Source organism: Panthera pardus, unplaced genomic scaffold (assembly GCF_024362965.1).
Source record: "Panthera pardus isolate Hobbes unplaced genomic scaffold, ASM2436296v1 HiC_scaffold_25, whole genome shotgun sequence".
NCBI lineage: Eukaryota > Metazoa > Chordata > Mammalia > Carnivora > Felidae > Panthera > Panthera pardus.
In genome coordinates, this window is record NW_026526821.1 from 27,454,099 (window position 1) to 27,469,755 (window position 15,657).

The following is a 15,657-nucleotide window of genomic DNA, read 5'->3' on the forward strand; positions in this document are numbered from 1 at the left end:
AAACAAACAAAAAAATGAAAGTGGGCTACACGCACAACAATAAAAGCACCAACATGTGCCCCGACATAGAGAAAATCCCGCCTTGGATGTAAGATTAACCCAGTTGTTCTCAAATGTGGTCTCTGAAAAGGGAGCCCTTGTGCATCGTTGGTGGGAACGTAAACTGGTGCAGCCACTATGGAAAACCATATGGAGGTGTTTCAAAAAATTACAGATAGAACTACCATTGATTCAGCAATCCCACTTCTGGGTATTTATTTGAAGGAAACAAAAACACCAACTGGAAAAGGTATTTGCACCTCCCAGTTCACTGCAGGGTTATTTACAATAGCCAAGATAGGGGAACCAACCTAAGTGTCCATCGATGGATGGATAGATGTGGTTTATATATACAATGGAATCTTATTCAGCCATAAAAAGAATGAAATCTTGCCACTTGCAACAGCATGGGTTGAGGGCATTATGCTAAGTCAGAAAGAGAAAGACAAATGTTGTATGATCTTACTTATACGTGGAATAAACCAAACAAAAACCAAGCTCACAGACAGAGAACAGACTGATGGTTGCCAGAGGTGGGAGTGGGCAAAGGTGGGCAGTTTGCCAGAGGTGGGCAAAACGGATGAAGGGGACCAAATGGTACAAACTTCCAGCTCTAAAATAAATAAGGCATGGAGATGTACTGTACAACATGGAAACTATATTTAATAATACTGTATTGCAGGGGCACCTGGGTGGCTCAGTCGGTTGAGCGTCCGACTTTGGCTCAGGTCATGATCTCGCGGTCTGTGAGTTCAAGCCCCGCATGGGGCTCTGTGCTGACAGCTCAGAGCCTGGTGCCTGCTTCGGATTCTGTGTGTGTGTCTCTCTCTCTGCCCCTCCCCACTCATGCTCTGTCTCTCTCTCTGTCAAAAATAAACATTAAAAAAATTTTTTTTTCATAAAAATAAATACTGTATTCCATATTTGAAAGTTGCTAAAAGAGCAAATCTGAAGTTCTCATTGTAAGAGAACAGAAACTCTGTAATTATGTGTGCTAATGGAATGAGCATTAAATCTAATTAGCATTAGAATTAAATCTAGGGGCGCCTGGGTGGCTCAGTCGGTTAAGCGGTTAAGCGTCCCACTTCAGCTCAGGTCACGATCTCACGGTCTGTGAGTCCGTGAGTTCGAGCCCCGCGTCGGGCTCTGGGCTGATGGCTCAGAGCCTGGAGCCTGCTTCCGATTCTGTGTCTCCCTCTCTCTCTCTCCCTCCCCCGTTCATGCTCTGTCTCTGTCTCAAAAATAAATAAACGTTAAAAAAAAAAATTAAAAAAAAAAAGAATTAAATCTATAGGAATTCTAGACACATATAGAATCATTATATTCTATACCTGAAACTAATATAACATATTCAATTATACCTCAATTAAAAAAAAAAAAAAGTGTGGTCTCTGAACCAGCAGCAGCAACACCATGGGAAAGGCCAATCTTAGACCTACCTGAGACCCACTGAATCAGCAGCTCTGGGGGTAGAGGCTCAACAACATGTATTTTCATCAATCTTCTGCATGACTCAGATACGCTATAGTTTGAAAACCACAGGACCAGGCAAATAGATCTGAGAACCATCTGTCAAATCTGGAGGGTTCCTACACATGGGTATATGTGGAGGTGGGTGGACAGGGAATTTCTACACTGAACTAGTCACTCAAGAGTCTCTGAAACACCAAATTTAAAAAACCCTTATAGGGATGCCTGGCTGGCTCAGTTGATAGAGCATGTGACTGTGAACTCAGGGTCATGAGTTCAAGCCCCACGTTGGGTGTGGAGCCTACTTAAAAATAAATAAATAAAATAATTTTATAATAAAATAAAAATTAAATTTAGTAATTTAATTTAGCAACACGGGGGTCAGCATTTGCTCCCAATACACACACACACACACACACACACACACACACACACACACACAATGTCCATGAACTCTTGGCAGGGGCAGCTCAGAAGACAGTGACTATTTCCCTCCAGACTCCAAAGATAGGGTTATGGTTTCACCAGAGGAGAAGTGTCTCTCATTCCTGCCTTCACCCCAACTCTAGTCAAGGCAAGCACAGTCCAAAAGACTGGACCTCCTTCCCCCACCTAACTCCCACTCCTAGGGTGCAGACTCTCCCCTAGGAGCACCAAGTCAAGAATACTTGGACTGTGATCACCCTCCCTCCTTATAGGCAGAGGTTCCAAGAAGGGCAAGCCAAGAAGACAGAGGTTACCATGACCCCAACACACGCTCCAGCTTATAGGGCAGTGGTGTCACTCTAGGAGAAGCCAGTTTGCTCCAGGTCTCAAGGGGACAGACAAGACAGGTGTACTGGTATGTCTGTAACACTTTGAGACAAACCCCCCCCTTCTTTCTGAATCAGAAATTTAGGTATCTTATATACAGTGCAGTGCTGGGTATGCTTTATGATCTAATACGAAATTTTCAAGGTGAATGAATTAAGCATCTATATTTATGGATAGGGCAGATAATATTCAGTCTGAATTCTGAAATACTGTATGTATTTTTTATGTTTTAAAAAGTCATTCACCAGGTAGTGTGTGTGTGTGTGTGTGTGTGTGTGTGGTTTTCTGATATTTAGGTTTCAGATATTTAATTAAATTTAGACTTTTGAGTGGTCATCTTTATAACAATAACGTTATACAGTATCCTTAGATGTCCTTCTCTTTTTACAGTATCTACTGGTTTCCTTCTAGAACAATGATAGAATTAGCATATTTTTTTATCTCTCCTCCCTTTCCAACACATCCAATATGAGTGAATACAATACTTTCTCAATGTTATCTCTACATTGCCAAATATGTCTACACCTTTATCACTTGATTCTTCAGCCTTGATTGATGTTCTTTGAGTTACACCTATTAAAGATGAGGCAATCAGCAAGTTAGTCCCTATCTCTTGGGATGCTCACCTATGAAATCCAGCCATCCTTCTGTAAGGAAGGCCACATGGGGAGGCCTAAATGAAGAGGTCCCTCACGCCCACTGAGTTTATATCTGATAGCACCACCCTGGCAGCCATATGAGTGAGCCATCTTGGAAGTAGATCCTCCAGCCCCAGCTAACGTGTCCCAGTTGACGCCATGTGGAACCGAGATGAGCCTCTCCTACTGAATCCTGCCCAAACTGCAGAGTCACGAGCTAAGTGAACGACTACTGCGGTTCTCGCCACTAAACCAGTTTGTTATATAGCAACAGATAACTAGAACAATAAGCAGCATTAGAATTCTTTCCTAAACCGGGTACTGAGGGTCCCCAGACCAAGCTGAGAGAAGTGGTTCTACAGTACTAAACGGCATGCCGAGGTCAACAATTCTACCGATTCCTGACTGCAAGAAACTTCTTATTCTAACCCAGTCAGTCAGCTGGTATTAACTAATACAAAACATGACGTATTAGCCAATATAAAAATGCCACCCCTAGCTGGCCAACTGAGTCAAGAGAATACTATTGGTTCTAAGATACCTCGGCCAGGGAACCCAGGCTGGTCAATCGTACATCTAAGGTAATCTCCTTGGTGATCTCTGTCTAGCATGACTAACAGGTTTCATACTGTTGTTTTCAGCTTAATTGTAAACCCTCCATGAATAAGGCAGCATCTAAGGGTTTAGAGGGCTGGATCTCTTACTCTGCCCAAGACAGTCACTCCCTCATCACTCCAGAGGGTAGCTGTGGAAGCATCATGGTGAGCCCCAGAAATTTTGGAATGGTTGCTCACTCCTCTAGGGTACAGGTCATATATCCATAGGTCAAACAAGGAAAGTCATTTTTGCAAATTGGAAGAACATCCCAGAAGGGATATGGTGACCAGTCTAGGAAATGTCCCATTTAGTCATAAGGGTCAATCAGTTAATGGCTGTTATTTCTATTGGTGGGCATAAACATGGGCCTATTGCATTACTCCCCCCACCCCTGCCAAAAAAAAAAAAAAAAAAAAGATAAATAAATAAAAACTGGTAAGTGACCTAATCAACAAAATAAAAGGTAAATGATTATGGACCTGAAGTAGCAGCAATATTAATGTTAGGGAAAGAGCACATTTCGCTACTTCCGGGTTCCAGTGGAGGAACTAACCTCACACATTCTCTTCAAAGCGGATGTGGCTGCCACAGAGCAGTGACGAAGAAATTCCCCAGAGGGAGCTGGCCAGAGCTGATCTGCAGAGGTAGCCACTGGGCAGAGAGGCAGTTGCCTGAGGACACAAGCCAGTGCTGCTACCGGAGTGGCCACCAGGGGGAAGGAGCATGGCCTGAGCAGGGCTGGAGCTGGACCGAGAGCCATGGGGCTCCTTGGCTGAATTTAAAAATGGAGAACTGGAACCCAGAATGAAATGAGCGGTTTGTGGTGTTCTTCCATCGGCCGGCCTAGGTCCGCTCTTTCACTTCCAACACCCTCTACTGTCAAAGCCTAACACAGGGCCAGCTGGCAAAAGAGGCATCTTTCCAGGGTTCAAATCCAGTATCGCAAAGCAAGACAAAGAAGGGTGGATATGGGGCTAAGAGAATAAACTGGTAATCAGCGCACCTACACGCGGAGGATAGCAGAACAGAAGGATCCAAGACTAACTTCATCCCACCACCAAGTCACCCCCTTCTTCTTGTTGATTAAATAATAGATACTTCTATGAGTTAAGCCACTGTTAGTTGAATTGCCCGTCTCTTGCGACGCCACGTATTTCTAATTGAAACGGGAAGAGTGCTGGCGTGTCTTTAGTGAGTCGCCCGCCTAGTAAATGAGTCTCTGCAATAGGTCTAATCACTGCATGGTGTCCAATTATACTGTCTTCAGTTGCATCCATGTTTCACCAACATTTAGAATGCTTTTGGTTTTCTGCTATTGCAAACAATGTTGAGATAGACCTCTTTGTGTATTTGTTCAATTATTTCCGTTAGACCAAAGTCCAGGAATAGAGTTACCGAGGCAAAATGCAGGCATTTTTCAAGACTCCTGGTGCATATTGCCAAATTGCTCTCTAAAAGCAAAACGGTACCAATCAACACGCCCAGCAGCGGTGCAAAAGAGCAGTCGTTTCTCCCACACCCTTGCCGACACTGGCTAGGAAGCATATTTTGAAAGATGGTGCTGTGTTCTGCCTCTTCCCCTCCCAACAGCCTAGAATACAAGCGCTCAATAAATCAATCACAGCTACAGACTGGTAGCCGTTATGATCTAATCTGACTGTTCTGGGTGGCAATGAACTCTTCCTCTGGTTCACTGCCCAGTATCCTGGCATCATGTGGCTCCTATAAAGGCAGTAGCTCCAAGCACATCACACAGAGGGGCCGGACTCCATTAAACCGCCACCTTGCTTCCCAAGCCATCCCTTCGGCCATGAAGCTCCTGTTCCTGGTCTTTGCATCCCTTGGATTAATGGTGACTCCAGGTAAACTGGATGGAGGAGGAGGGCTGGGGGGCAGAAATGCTAGCAGATCTGGTTGCTCGGGTGACAGGCAAGCCAGGTGGAGGCCTGGAGGCAGGACTTACCCCCCTGAGTTCCAGCCTAAGGTAGGGATCGCTCAACATTCACCACTGGCCTCAATACCCCATACCCAGCCACTACCCTGTGTACGATCTTCTACAAAAACCAGTCCTCAAACTTTTTTCCTGTTTTAAAACAAAAGTCAGCCTCAACCTGGTCCAAAATACCTTTCTCTCACTTTATGTGAGCTCCCTATATCTAAGCTCCTAAGATGCTGAGAAGGCCACTCTCTCTGACACTTTCATCAGCCCCAGAGCTAGTGCTCAGAGGAGAGACTGGGCCTAGGAGCAAGGGTCCCATCCCCATGCCCAACAGAGTGCTGGCAGGCAGGGCGAAGAGACCTCCCAGAGGGCAAGTTCACACAGGATGGCAAACAAGGTGCTCCACTTGAACCCTGGGGTGAGGAGAGCAAGCAGAGCCAGGGAGAAAGAAATCAGACAGCCAGGCAATGGGTGCGTAGAAACCCAGAACGGGGGGCGCCTGGGTGGCTCGGTCGGTTAAGCGTCCGACTTCAGCTCAGGTCATGATCTCGCGGTCTGTGAGTTCGAGCCCCGCGTCGGGCTCTGTGCTGACAGCTCAGAGCCTGGAGCCTGTTTCAGATTCTGTATCTCCCTCTCTCTGACCCTCCCCCATTCATGCTCTGTCTCTCTCTGTCTCAAAAATAAAGGTTAAAAAAAAAAAAATTTTTAGAAACCCAGAAGGGAACGGTGCTCAGAAGATGCCAGTGCTGAGGTGATGGCAGATGGAGCTAAGACACAGCCATCAGATTTATCCAGAAGGTGGCCCCTGGCATCCGGCAGTGTATGAATGCATAAAAACCCCATCAGTAGCAATCATTAATTTCCCTTTAAGGCGTTGGGGAACGATTTGACCTTTTTTTTCTTTGCCCTGGGTCGTCTGATACTTGGTTTCCTATTCCCTGAGAACAAATGAGGCAGAAAAGTGGGGGCCGGGGGGTAAGAAGAGCCCCAACTCTCCCTTTCAAGGGTTCAGGTTCCTCCCTGCCATGCAGACCCGGCTCCCCACACCCCGATTTCACCCACACATCCTGTGGCACCAACTACAGTGATGTCACAGGCCTTGACTAGTGCAAAGCCGCGGAGACTGGCGGAGAAAGAGCTCCTCGGGGTTCCCCAGAGGCCGTCAGTCCAGGCAAGTCCTGTCTCCTCTTGCCTGACTTCCCCCCTCTCATTTGCCTGCTGTCTCAAGTGGCCATCTCGGAATAAAAAGCCAAACGCTCCCCTACGGCCCCGATCCCTGGGCAGGCCCCGGGGCTGCCTCCACCCTGAACTTCTCCTCTGGTCCTCTCCTCCGCAGCCAGCGGGGGTGGGTCGAGCTGTGGGCGCAAGTTCCCAGGACACTGCAGGCTGCACTGCAGCTCCCTGGAGAGATCCGCCTTCATGTGCGACAGGAGCAAACGGCGCTGCACCAAAGACCACGGGAGGCCCATCGCGCCACCGCCTGTCCACAGATCGAAACAGCTCTGCAGAACAGCTACGAAAAGCCAAACCGAGAAGCAACCGACGGCTACGACGCCACGACCACGATCTCCGATACCACAGCCGCGGTGCACAACGCGACACCATCTCCAAGTAGTCTGAGTACTGTTAGCCCCACCCCCACGAATGGTGGAACCTCCCTCCTTCCGCGGCTCCGGTTTATGGCCCATCTCAAAGCTCCTGTCTTCTAGAACGCTCTGCCATCCACTTAATAAACCCTGGAGTCTGTATCGAGCCCACACGAAGGCCTCCCAGTTGGACTCCTCCACGGGGTATGTTGTCAGTCTGGGGGCTCTAAGACCTAATACCAAGACAGAGTTAGGCACGAAGAGATTTCACTGAGGGGGAAACACCTGTGGCAGGAGGAGGGGAGGAGCAGGAGGCAGGGGAGCCTTCAGACTGCAGTGCGGGTCTGATACCTGTGAAAGGAGAGGGACGGGAGGACTGGAGAGGAGGAGCCTGAGATTACAGGTCTAGGGCTGATGGAAAGGCTCGGAGCCCCTCAGAGGAGCCCCACCCAGGGCAAGGAGCTCCAGGCTCGACTATCCCATGGGGTATAGTCCAGGGCTGGGAGCAGCCCCTGGAGAACATGGCCTTGGGTAAATGCTACTGCAGATCTGGAAGTATGGCAACCGGAGGCTGTCCAGCAGCTACATCCTCACAGCTGCTTCTCTTGAAGGGAGGTCTGAGCAGTGCACCTCCATGGCTGCCACAAAGCAGGAGGTGAGAGAGAAGAGGGCTGAAGGTGCACGGTTTGGCCAGCCATGTTGACTGACTGATGAGGTATTCATTTACTCGTTTGTGTAATAAAACGGACAAAATGCAGACATCCAACATTGGTAACGGTCTCAGAAAGCAAGGCCGCAATGGTGCTTGGGACGCAAATGTGTCCCCTCACAATATAGGAACTGGCACAGCCCTGTTGGAAAGTCAAGTGGAGATAAGAACAAAGAAACAGAACTTCTGCGTGTTTAATCCAGTTAACGTTACTTCTAGGAATCTATCCATTTGTCAAGTTATTCAAAGGAAGGAAAAAGGCACAGAGCTGTTCAATGCAACGTTATTTAAAATGGCAAGAAAACGGGAAAATTCTAAAGGGCGAAACGCTATATACTAATAACACATATAGTTACGAACAATGGAAATACTTAGAGAATACGGGACATACGAGTAACATTATCCAAAATAGCATTTATACGATGGCTGCCATTATATCAAACTATCTCTTCAAAGGATACAATGAAACTCATGAAAATTATGACTTTTTTTGCGGGGGGGAGGGGGTTGGAAAGCAGGATCATGCATAAGTTTCCTCTCACATCCTGATGCCCATGAATTTTCTATAACATTTACATGACAGATGCCAAATTCCACCTGAGAGAAACAAACCAGAACACTCAGGCCTAAATAATTCCAAGAAATCCTGGAAACCAGCTAACCACACAAAAACACGGAACCGCCAATTCCCTACCTCACATCTCAAACCAAAATGAATTCCAGATGGTTTAAAAATGACAGTGTGAAAAACAAAGTATTAAAAGATTACATAGCGGGGCGCCTGGTTAAGCGGCCGACTTCGGCTCAGGTCACGATCTCTCGGTGCGCGAGTTCGAGCCCCGCGTCGGGCTCTGGGCTGACGGCTCCGAGCCTGGAGCCTGCTTCGGATTCTGTGTCTCCCTCTCTGTCTGTCCCTCCCCAGTTCATGCCCTGTCTCTCTCTCAAAAATAAATAAACAATAAAAAAAATAAAAAAAAAAAACAGAAGAAATACCAAATTGTTTCCCAAGATGGTTGTGTCATTATACACTCCCACCATCAAGGGAAAGTACACATTCTACTTGCCACCAGCACTGGGTATATGGTCGGTCTTTTAAATTTTAGCCACTCTAGGGGCGCCTGGGTGGCTCAGTCGGTTAAAGCGTCCGACTTCAGCTCAGGTCACGATCTCGTGGTCAGTGAGTTCGAGCCCCGCGTCGGGCTCTGGGCTGATGGCTCAGAGCCTGGAGCCTGCTTCCGATTCTGTGTCTCCCTCTCTCTCTGCCCTTCCCCCATTCATGCTCTGTCTCTCTCTGTCTCAAAAATAAAATTTAAAAAAAAAACACGTTAAATTTTAGCCACTCTAGTAAGCATGTAGTGGTATCTCATTGTGCTTTTAAATGTACAACTCTTTCATAACTAGTTACCCAAAAAAGTTTATTCTGTCTGATTCCATTTATATGAAATTCTAGAAAACTCCAAGTAATCTCTAATGACAGAAAGCAGACCAGTGGTTGCCTAGGAATATGAGGGGCGGGTGAAGGAGGAGTTACAGAGGGGCATGAGGACACTTTGAGGCAGTGAATGTGTTCATTATCTTAATTGTGGTGATGGCCTAGCAGAGGAATACATAAGGCAAAAACTTCCCAACTCGGACCCTTTAAATGTGGGTAGTTTGTTGTATGTCAATGATACCTCAAAAAATATATATATTAAAATAAACCTCAAAGTGAAACAGAAAAATTAAAGTATCATAAATAGTTAAAAGGCAAATGACAAATTGAGACATATATGATAAAGTGCTGATACCCTAAAAATATAGTAAGTTAACATAAAGGAGGAAAACCTCAAACCTCTAGTAGCAAAAGGGCTGCGTGACATGAACTAGCAACGTAACTGTGAAAATGGCCAAAGAACATGGGGGAGAAAACGTCTTACTCGGTCTCAAATAAATGCAAATTGAACCAATATTGTATATATGCAATGGAACATCACTCAGCCATAAAAAGAATGAAATTTCGCCACTTGCAACAACATGGATGGACCTAGAAAGTAGGATGCTAAGTGAAATAAGTCAGACAGAGAAGGACCATGTGATTTCACTTACAGGTGAAATCTACAAAATAAAACAAATGCATAAACAAAGAACAACCACAAAGAGAAACACACTCATCAGTACAGAGAATGAACACGGAGTCGGAGTGGTGGGGAGGGCGGGGGCGGGGAAACAGGTGGAGGGGATTAAAAGTCACACACTTCCAGTTATAATATAAACACCCAGGGTGAAAAGTATAGCATAGGGAATACAGTCAATAATACTGTAATAGTATCACAGTACTTTTGTAACGGGTCACAGATAGTGACTCCACTGCTCATGATGAGCATTGAGTAACGTAGGTAATTGTTGCGCCACCGTGTGGTACTCCTGAAACTAATATACGTCAAGTGTACTTCAGATAAAAATAAAATTTTTAAACTTATAAAACCAATAAATGCAAATTAAAGCTGCAGTGACCTCTCATTTTTATCTATCAGATTGTCAGATATTCGAAAGATTTGCAAACCCACGTTTGTCAAGGTATAGATAGAAACAAGCCTTGTCATCAGACTATTTAGGACTAAACGGGTAAATCTGGAAGACATTTAGCTATCCTTCTCAAAAACCCTAAAAATGTTCATGCTTTTTGGCTCAGAGACTCGGATTTTAGGAATGAACACATTCTGAGGAGATAACAAGAATCCGTGCTTTTTCGTTGTTGTGTTTTTTTTTTAAGAATCCAAGTATTTTTTTTAATGTATTGTACAAACACAGATAACAGCATAGATTAAAATAGCAAAAAACCCCAAACTACCTAAATGTCCAGGAATGAGAGAAGTGTTAAGGAGATATATTCATAATCTGTAATGCTATATACATCCTTTCAAAAGGATAAATTTAGAGCTTTCTTCAGTCATACAGAAAGAATCCAACTGTTTTCCTAACTCAAAGAGCACTATAAATATCACATCCATATCGATCCCATTGTATAGCAAAGATACATGCACACGCACAAACAGGCACCCAAAATGCTGGGCGGGGGGGGGGGGGGGGGGGGTGGTTCTAGCAACAGCTTTTATTTTTTCTCCGTGACCTTCTCAAAGAAAACAATGCAATGCATCCCACAGTAGCTTCAACTCCACAATGCAGTCATGAGAAATAAATGCTTTCCTGAAGATGTCATGGGGAAATAGGGAAGACATTTTCCATCACCCTATCTGGCAAAACTTCACAACCATTCCCTTTCAAAATCCTTGGTTTCCTCCAAGTTTCTTTTCAGCCACTGACACCTCAGCCCACAGGTCCCGGGTCTTGTCAGTCACTGCACTCCTCCATTCATCAAGGCTCTTTCCCAGGCCTCCAATTCCCAACCCACTCCCTATAATTCCCCCGCATTCTCTACAACATACCTCTTGCCCTCTTGCTGCTTCTCTCCCATCCACCCCCTTCCCTCCGTAACCAGGTCAGCAGATAATAACCTTCCTTAGCACTTAATCTCTTTAGAAAATAGCATGGGATAGCAAGTAAATTATTTCTTTATCATCATAAAAACATTTCTGATAACCAGAGGCCCTAAATGGACAAAGATATGGGATTATGGATAATGTTTTCTGTTATTTATCTACTTTCTATTTTTTCTATAGTAAACACATTACCGAGAAAAAGTAATACTCTAACCAAAGCACGATAATTATAAAGCACATCACAACTCAAACTGGCAAAACATTTTCTTTTTTTTTTTATTATATGAAGTTTATTGTCAAATTGCTTTCCATACAACACCCAGTGCTCATCCCAAAAGGTGCCCTCCTCAATACCCATCACCCACCCTCCCCTCCCTCCCACCCCCATCAACCCTCAGTTTGTTCTCAGTTTTTTAGAGTCTCTTATGCTTTGGCTCTCTCCCACCCTAACCTCTTTTTTTCTTTTTTTTCCTTCCCCTCCCCCGTGGGTTTCTGTTAAGTTTCTCAGGATCCACATAAGAGTGAAAACATATGGTATCTGTCTTTCTCTGTATGGCTTATTTCACTTAGCATCACACTCTCCAGTTCCATCCACGTTGCTACAAAGGGCCAGATTTCATTCTTTCTCATTGCCACATAGTACTCCATTGTGTTTATAAACCACAATTTCTTTATCCATTCATCAGTTGATGGACATTTAGGCTTTTTCCACAATTTGGCTATTGTTGAAAGTGCTGCTATAAACATTGGGGTACAAGTGCCCCTATGCATCAGCACTCCTGTATCCCTTGGGTAAATTCCTAGCAATGCTATTGCTGGGTCATAGGGTAGGTCTATTTTTAATTTTTTGAGGAACCTCCACACTGTTTTCCAGAGCAACTGCACCAGTTTGCATTCCCACCAACAGTGCAAGGGGGTTCCCGTTTCTCCACATCCTCTCCAGCATCTATAGTCTCCTGATTTGTTCATTTTGGCCACTCTGACTGGCGTGAGGTGGTATCTGAGTGTGGTTTTGATTCTGGCAAAACATTTTCTAGTTTCCTACTCATTTCCTCACTCCCCATCAAAGATTCACAGGGATGGGGCGCCTGGGTGGCTCAGTCAGTTAAGCGGCCGACTTCGGCCCAGGTCATGATCTCGCTGTCCGTGAGTTCGAGCCCCGCGTCGGGCTCTGTGCTGACAGCTCAGAGCCTGGAGCCTGTTTCGGATTCTGTGTCTCCCTCTCTCTGACCCTCCCCCATTCATGCTCTGTCTCTCTCTGTCTCAAAAATAAATAAATGTTAAAAAAAATAAAAATAAAAATAAAAAAAGATTCACAGGGATCCATGGGGCACAATGGCTAGAAATGGCCAGAAGGGCATCAAAAGTACAAACTTCCAATTATAAAATAAATAAAGTCCTGGGATGATATGTATAACATGGTGACTATAATTAATAATACTGTATTATATATCTGAAAGTTGCTTCAAAGTATGCTTAAAACTAACATATGTCATTTACACCCCAATCTTTAAAAATGTACACAGACTTATAAAAAGGAACAATTCCAAGGCAGGATTCCAAAATTATTTGTGGTGCCACCAATGATGAACCATCAAAGGACGAGACACAACCCCTGAAAAAGATGGGATACTATGCCTTATTTCTATCCCCTTCACCCACAGTGCATGGAGGAGACAGAATTGAGGGGATACTGGAGAAAATGATGCACCACATTTCCACTTATAAAGTTTTTCCCACCCAAAATGTCTCTCCTAAAATTTCTTCCAGGTAAATGACCTCCAATTCTATTAGAAATCAAGAAATCAATGGGATGCCTGGGTGGCTCAGTCAGTTAAGCGTCTGACTTCAGCTCAGGTCATGATCTCACCATTTGTGGGTTCGAGGCCCTAATCAGGCTCTGTGCTGCCAGCTCAGAGCCTGGAGCCTGCTTCGGATTCCATGTCTCCCTCTCTCTCTGCCCCTCCCCTGCGTGCGCTCTGTCTCTCTCTCTTTCTCTCAAAAATAAACGTTAAAAAAAATTTTTTTTAATTTGTTTAAAGAAATCAATAAATCAAGTACAAAAAAAAAATAAGGACATGGAGAATTTGTACTAAACAATTAACAAACTTGAATAATTAAAATACAAAATATTCTGCATAACTGAAAAAAAAAAAAGAACATTCTGCATGACTAGAAAAAAGAAACACTTCCTCGCAAAAACCTGTGGAAGATTCACAAAAATTAGCCAAGTCTTTGTAGATCGCAATAAATAAATAAAATTAAAATTAAATTAAGTAATAAAGAAATAAAATTAAAAGCAGGAATATATACACTTCACAGTCTTTACTCAGGGTAAAAGATGATCAGAAGTTGCAATAAAGAGAGAGGCAAGCGTCTGCTCTGCAGAGTATGAACAAAGAGACACTAGATTCAAGGACACCGGAGGAGCTGAAAACCACTCTAAAAGGAAAGAATTCAAAGATCACCTATTGATCTGTAAGACACCTGATTCCTTCCCCCTCTCTGCTTCAATTGGCCTGCCAGCCAGGCTTTGACTTCCTGGGCAGAAGATGAAAGAATTGCCTTCTGCGGTAGTCAAGGATACCAAGGGAATCTGGGGAGATGGCGGGGGACTGTTCTGCATCCTGACTTTAGTGGTAGTCAACACTCATACAACTGTATACCCAAAAGAGTCCATTTTACTCTAGGGTAAGTTTTGAAATCAAAGAGTAAAAAACACAATCACAAAAGTGCCATGGGGGGGGGAGGGGGGGGGAGAAACGTCTTCAATATACTGAGACGACAGCGAACTTTTCATTGAAGTCAACACGTCCCTCTTATCAAATAAAGTATCAATACAAAATATTAAAGTACAGCTACTCAAGAGCTATAACTCAAACGTCTACAGACCCCTTAAGTAAACAATTCTCCTGTGAGAAGATGAGGATTCTTTCCCTCCCTTTTCCCCTGTGTCATTTTGCTACAGGGAACTGAAACCGGAATTATGGGGAACAGGTATGCTCTGAAAGCCGAACAGAGCTCTAAATATGCTCGATCGCAATCACTATTTTAATAGGTGTGTGTTTAGCTTGCTCCTCTATTTCTGCCAGGTTTTTTTTCCTTGCAAAAGAAGACAAATAACTCTGAATCTTGTTTCAAGGATAATTGTATGGTGATTGTATGCTTGGCCACGAAGGAAAGGACAGAGGGAGGGAGGGGAGTAGGAGGAGGGAAACTTCGTTAAGAGGTTGTCCTAGTAACCCACGTCAAGACGAATGTTAACCAACAAAACCAAAATGCTGCTATGAAATTGAATAGTCCTTAATATTCTATCTTTCAGAATAGTCGTATTCATAGAAGAAATTGAACTTGTGAGTTATCAAACTACAAATTGGCAGAAAGTCATGAAACCGATAAAAATAATGTACATACCATGGCATTATTCCCAGGAAAAAAAAATGGCACAATAGCTACTTTCAAGACATTCCTTTCTGAAGCTGAAGTCCTGAGGTTTTTGAAAATAAAATGTTTATTTTCCTTAAAACAAAACAAAACAAAACAAAACAAAAAACTACATCCCATGGCCCTGGTTTATAAGCTGCAGAGAAAAAAAAATAAGCCACCAGTCTTCTAATATGGGTTGATTTTTAAATTTATTTTAAGACTTTAGGGGCACCTGGGTGGCTCAGTGGGTTAAGCGACCGACTCTGGCTCAGGTCATGATCTCACAATCCAGCCCCGTGGATTCCAGCCCCATGTCAGGCTCTGTGCTGACAGCTCAGAGCCTGGAGCCTGCTGCAGATTCTGTGCCTCTGTCTCTCTCTGCCCCTTCCCCACTCACATTCTATCTGTCTCTCTCTCTCTCAAAAATAAATATTTAAAATTTTTAAAAATAAAAATAAAAAAGACTTTACTTTTAAGTAATCTCTACACCCAACGTAAGGCTCTTAACTTCCAACCCGCGGATCAAGAGTCACAAGCTTTACTGAATGAGCCAGCCAGGCACCCCGATTTTTAAATTTTAATAATTATTATCTTATTTCCAAACGTAAAGGCAAATAATAAAATGTACGAAATGTTGGTATTTCTCAGTGCATTAGTCTGCTCAGGCACCCCTAACAAAATCCCATAGACTGAGTGGCTTAAACGACAGAGGTCTATTTGCTCACAGTTTTGGAGGCTGGAAGGCACCGATCCAGGGCTGGCAGGGTGGGTTTCTGGAAAGAGCCCTCCTGGCCATCTTCCGGCTGTGTCCTCACAGGGCGGACAGGGGGCTTGGTTCTGGGGTCTCTTCTTACAAGGAACCTAATCCTAAAGGATACGAGCCCCGCCCTCATGGCCTCATTTATCAGTAAGCACTTCCTTAGAGGCCCCACATTCAAGTACAGTCACGGAGGGGGGGGCT

At 44.3% G+C, this 15,657-nt stretch overlaps 1 protein-coding gene across 1 annotated transcript; it reads left to right on the forward strand.

Moving 5' to 3' along the window:
* Positions 1-5,367: 5,367 nt before the first annotated feature.
* On the forward strand, positions 5,368-7,116 carry DEFB132 (defensin beta 132). Its single transcript, XM_019458083.2, has 2 exons — positions 5,368-5,419; positions 6,833-7,116. Exons 1-2 carry the CDS (start codon positions 5,368-5,370, stop codon positions 7,114-7,116), a joined length of 336 nt encoding a protein of 111 aa, XP_019313628.2.
* Positions 7,117-15,657: the final 8,541 nt, after the last annotated feature.

Excerpts from the sequence above, each read along its gene's own strand:
- DEFB132 (XM_019458083.2), top strand. The coding sequence starts at position 5,368 with ATGAAGCTCCTGTTCCTGGTCTTTGCATCCCTTGGATTAATGGTGACT. Across the intron at positions 5,420-6,832 it reads TGGATTAATGGTGACTCCAG|CCAGCGGGGGTGGGTCGAGC; the intron begins GTAAACTGGATG and ends TCTCCTCCGCAG.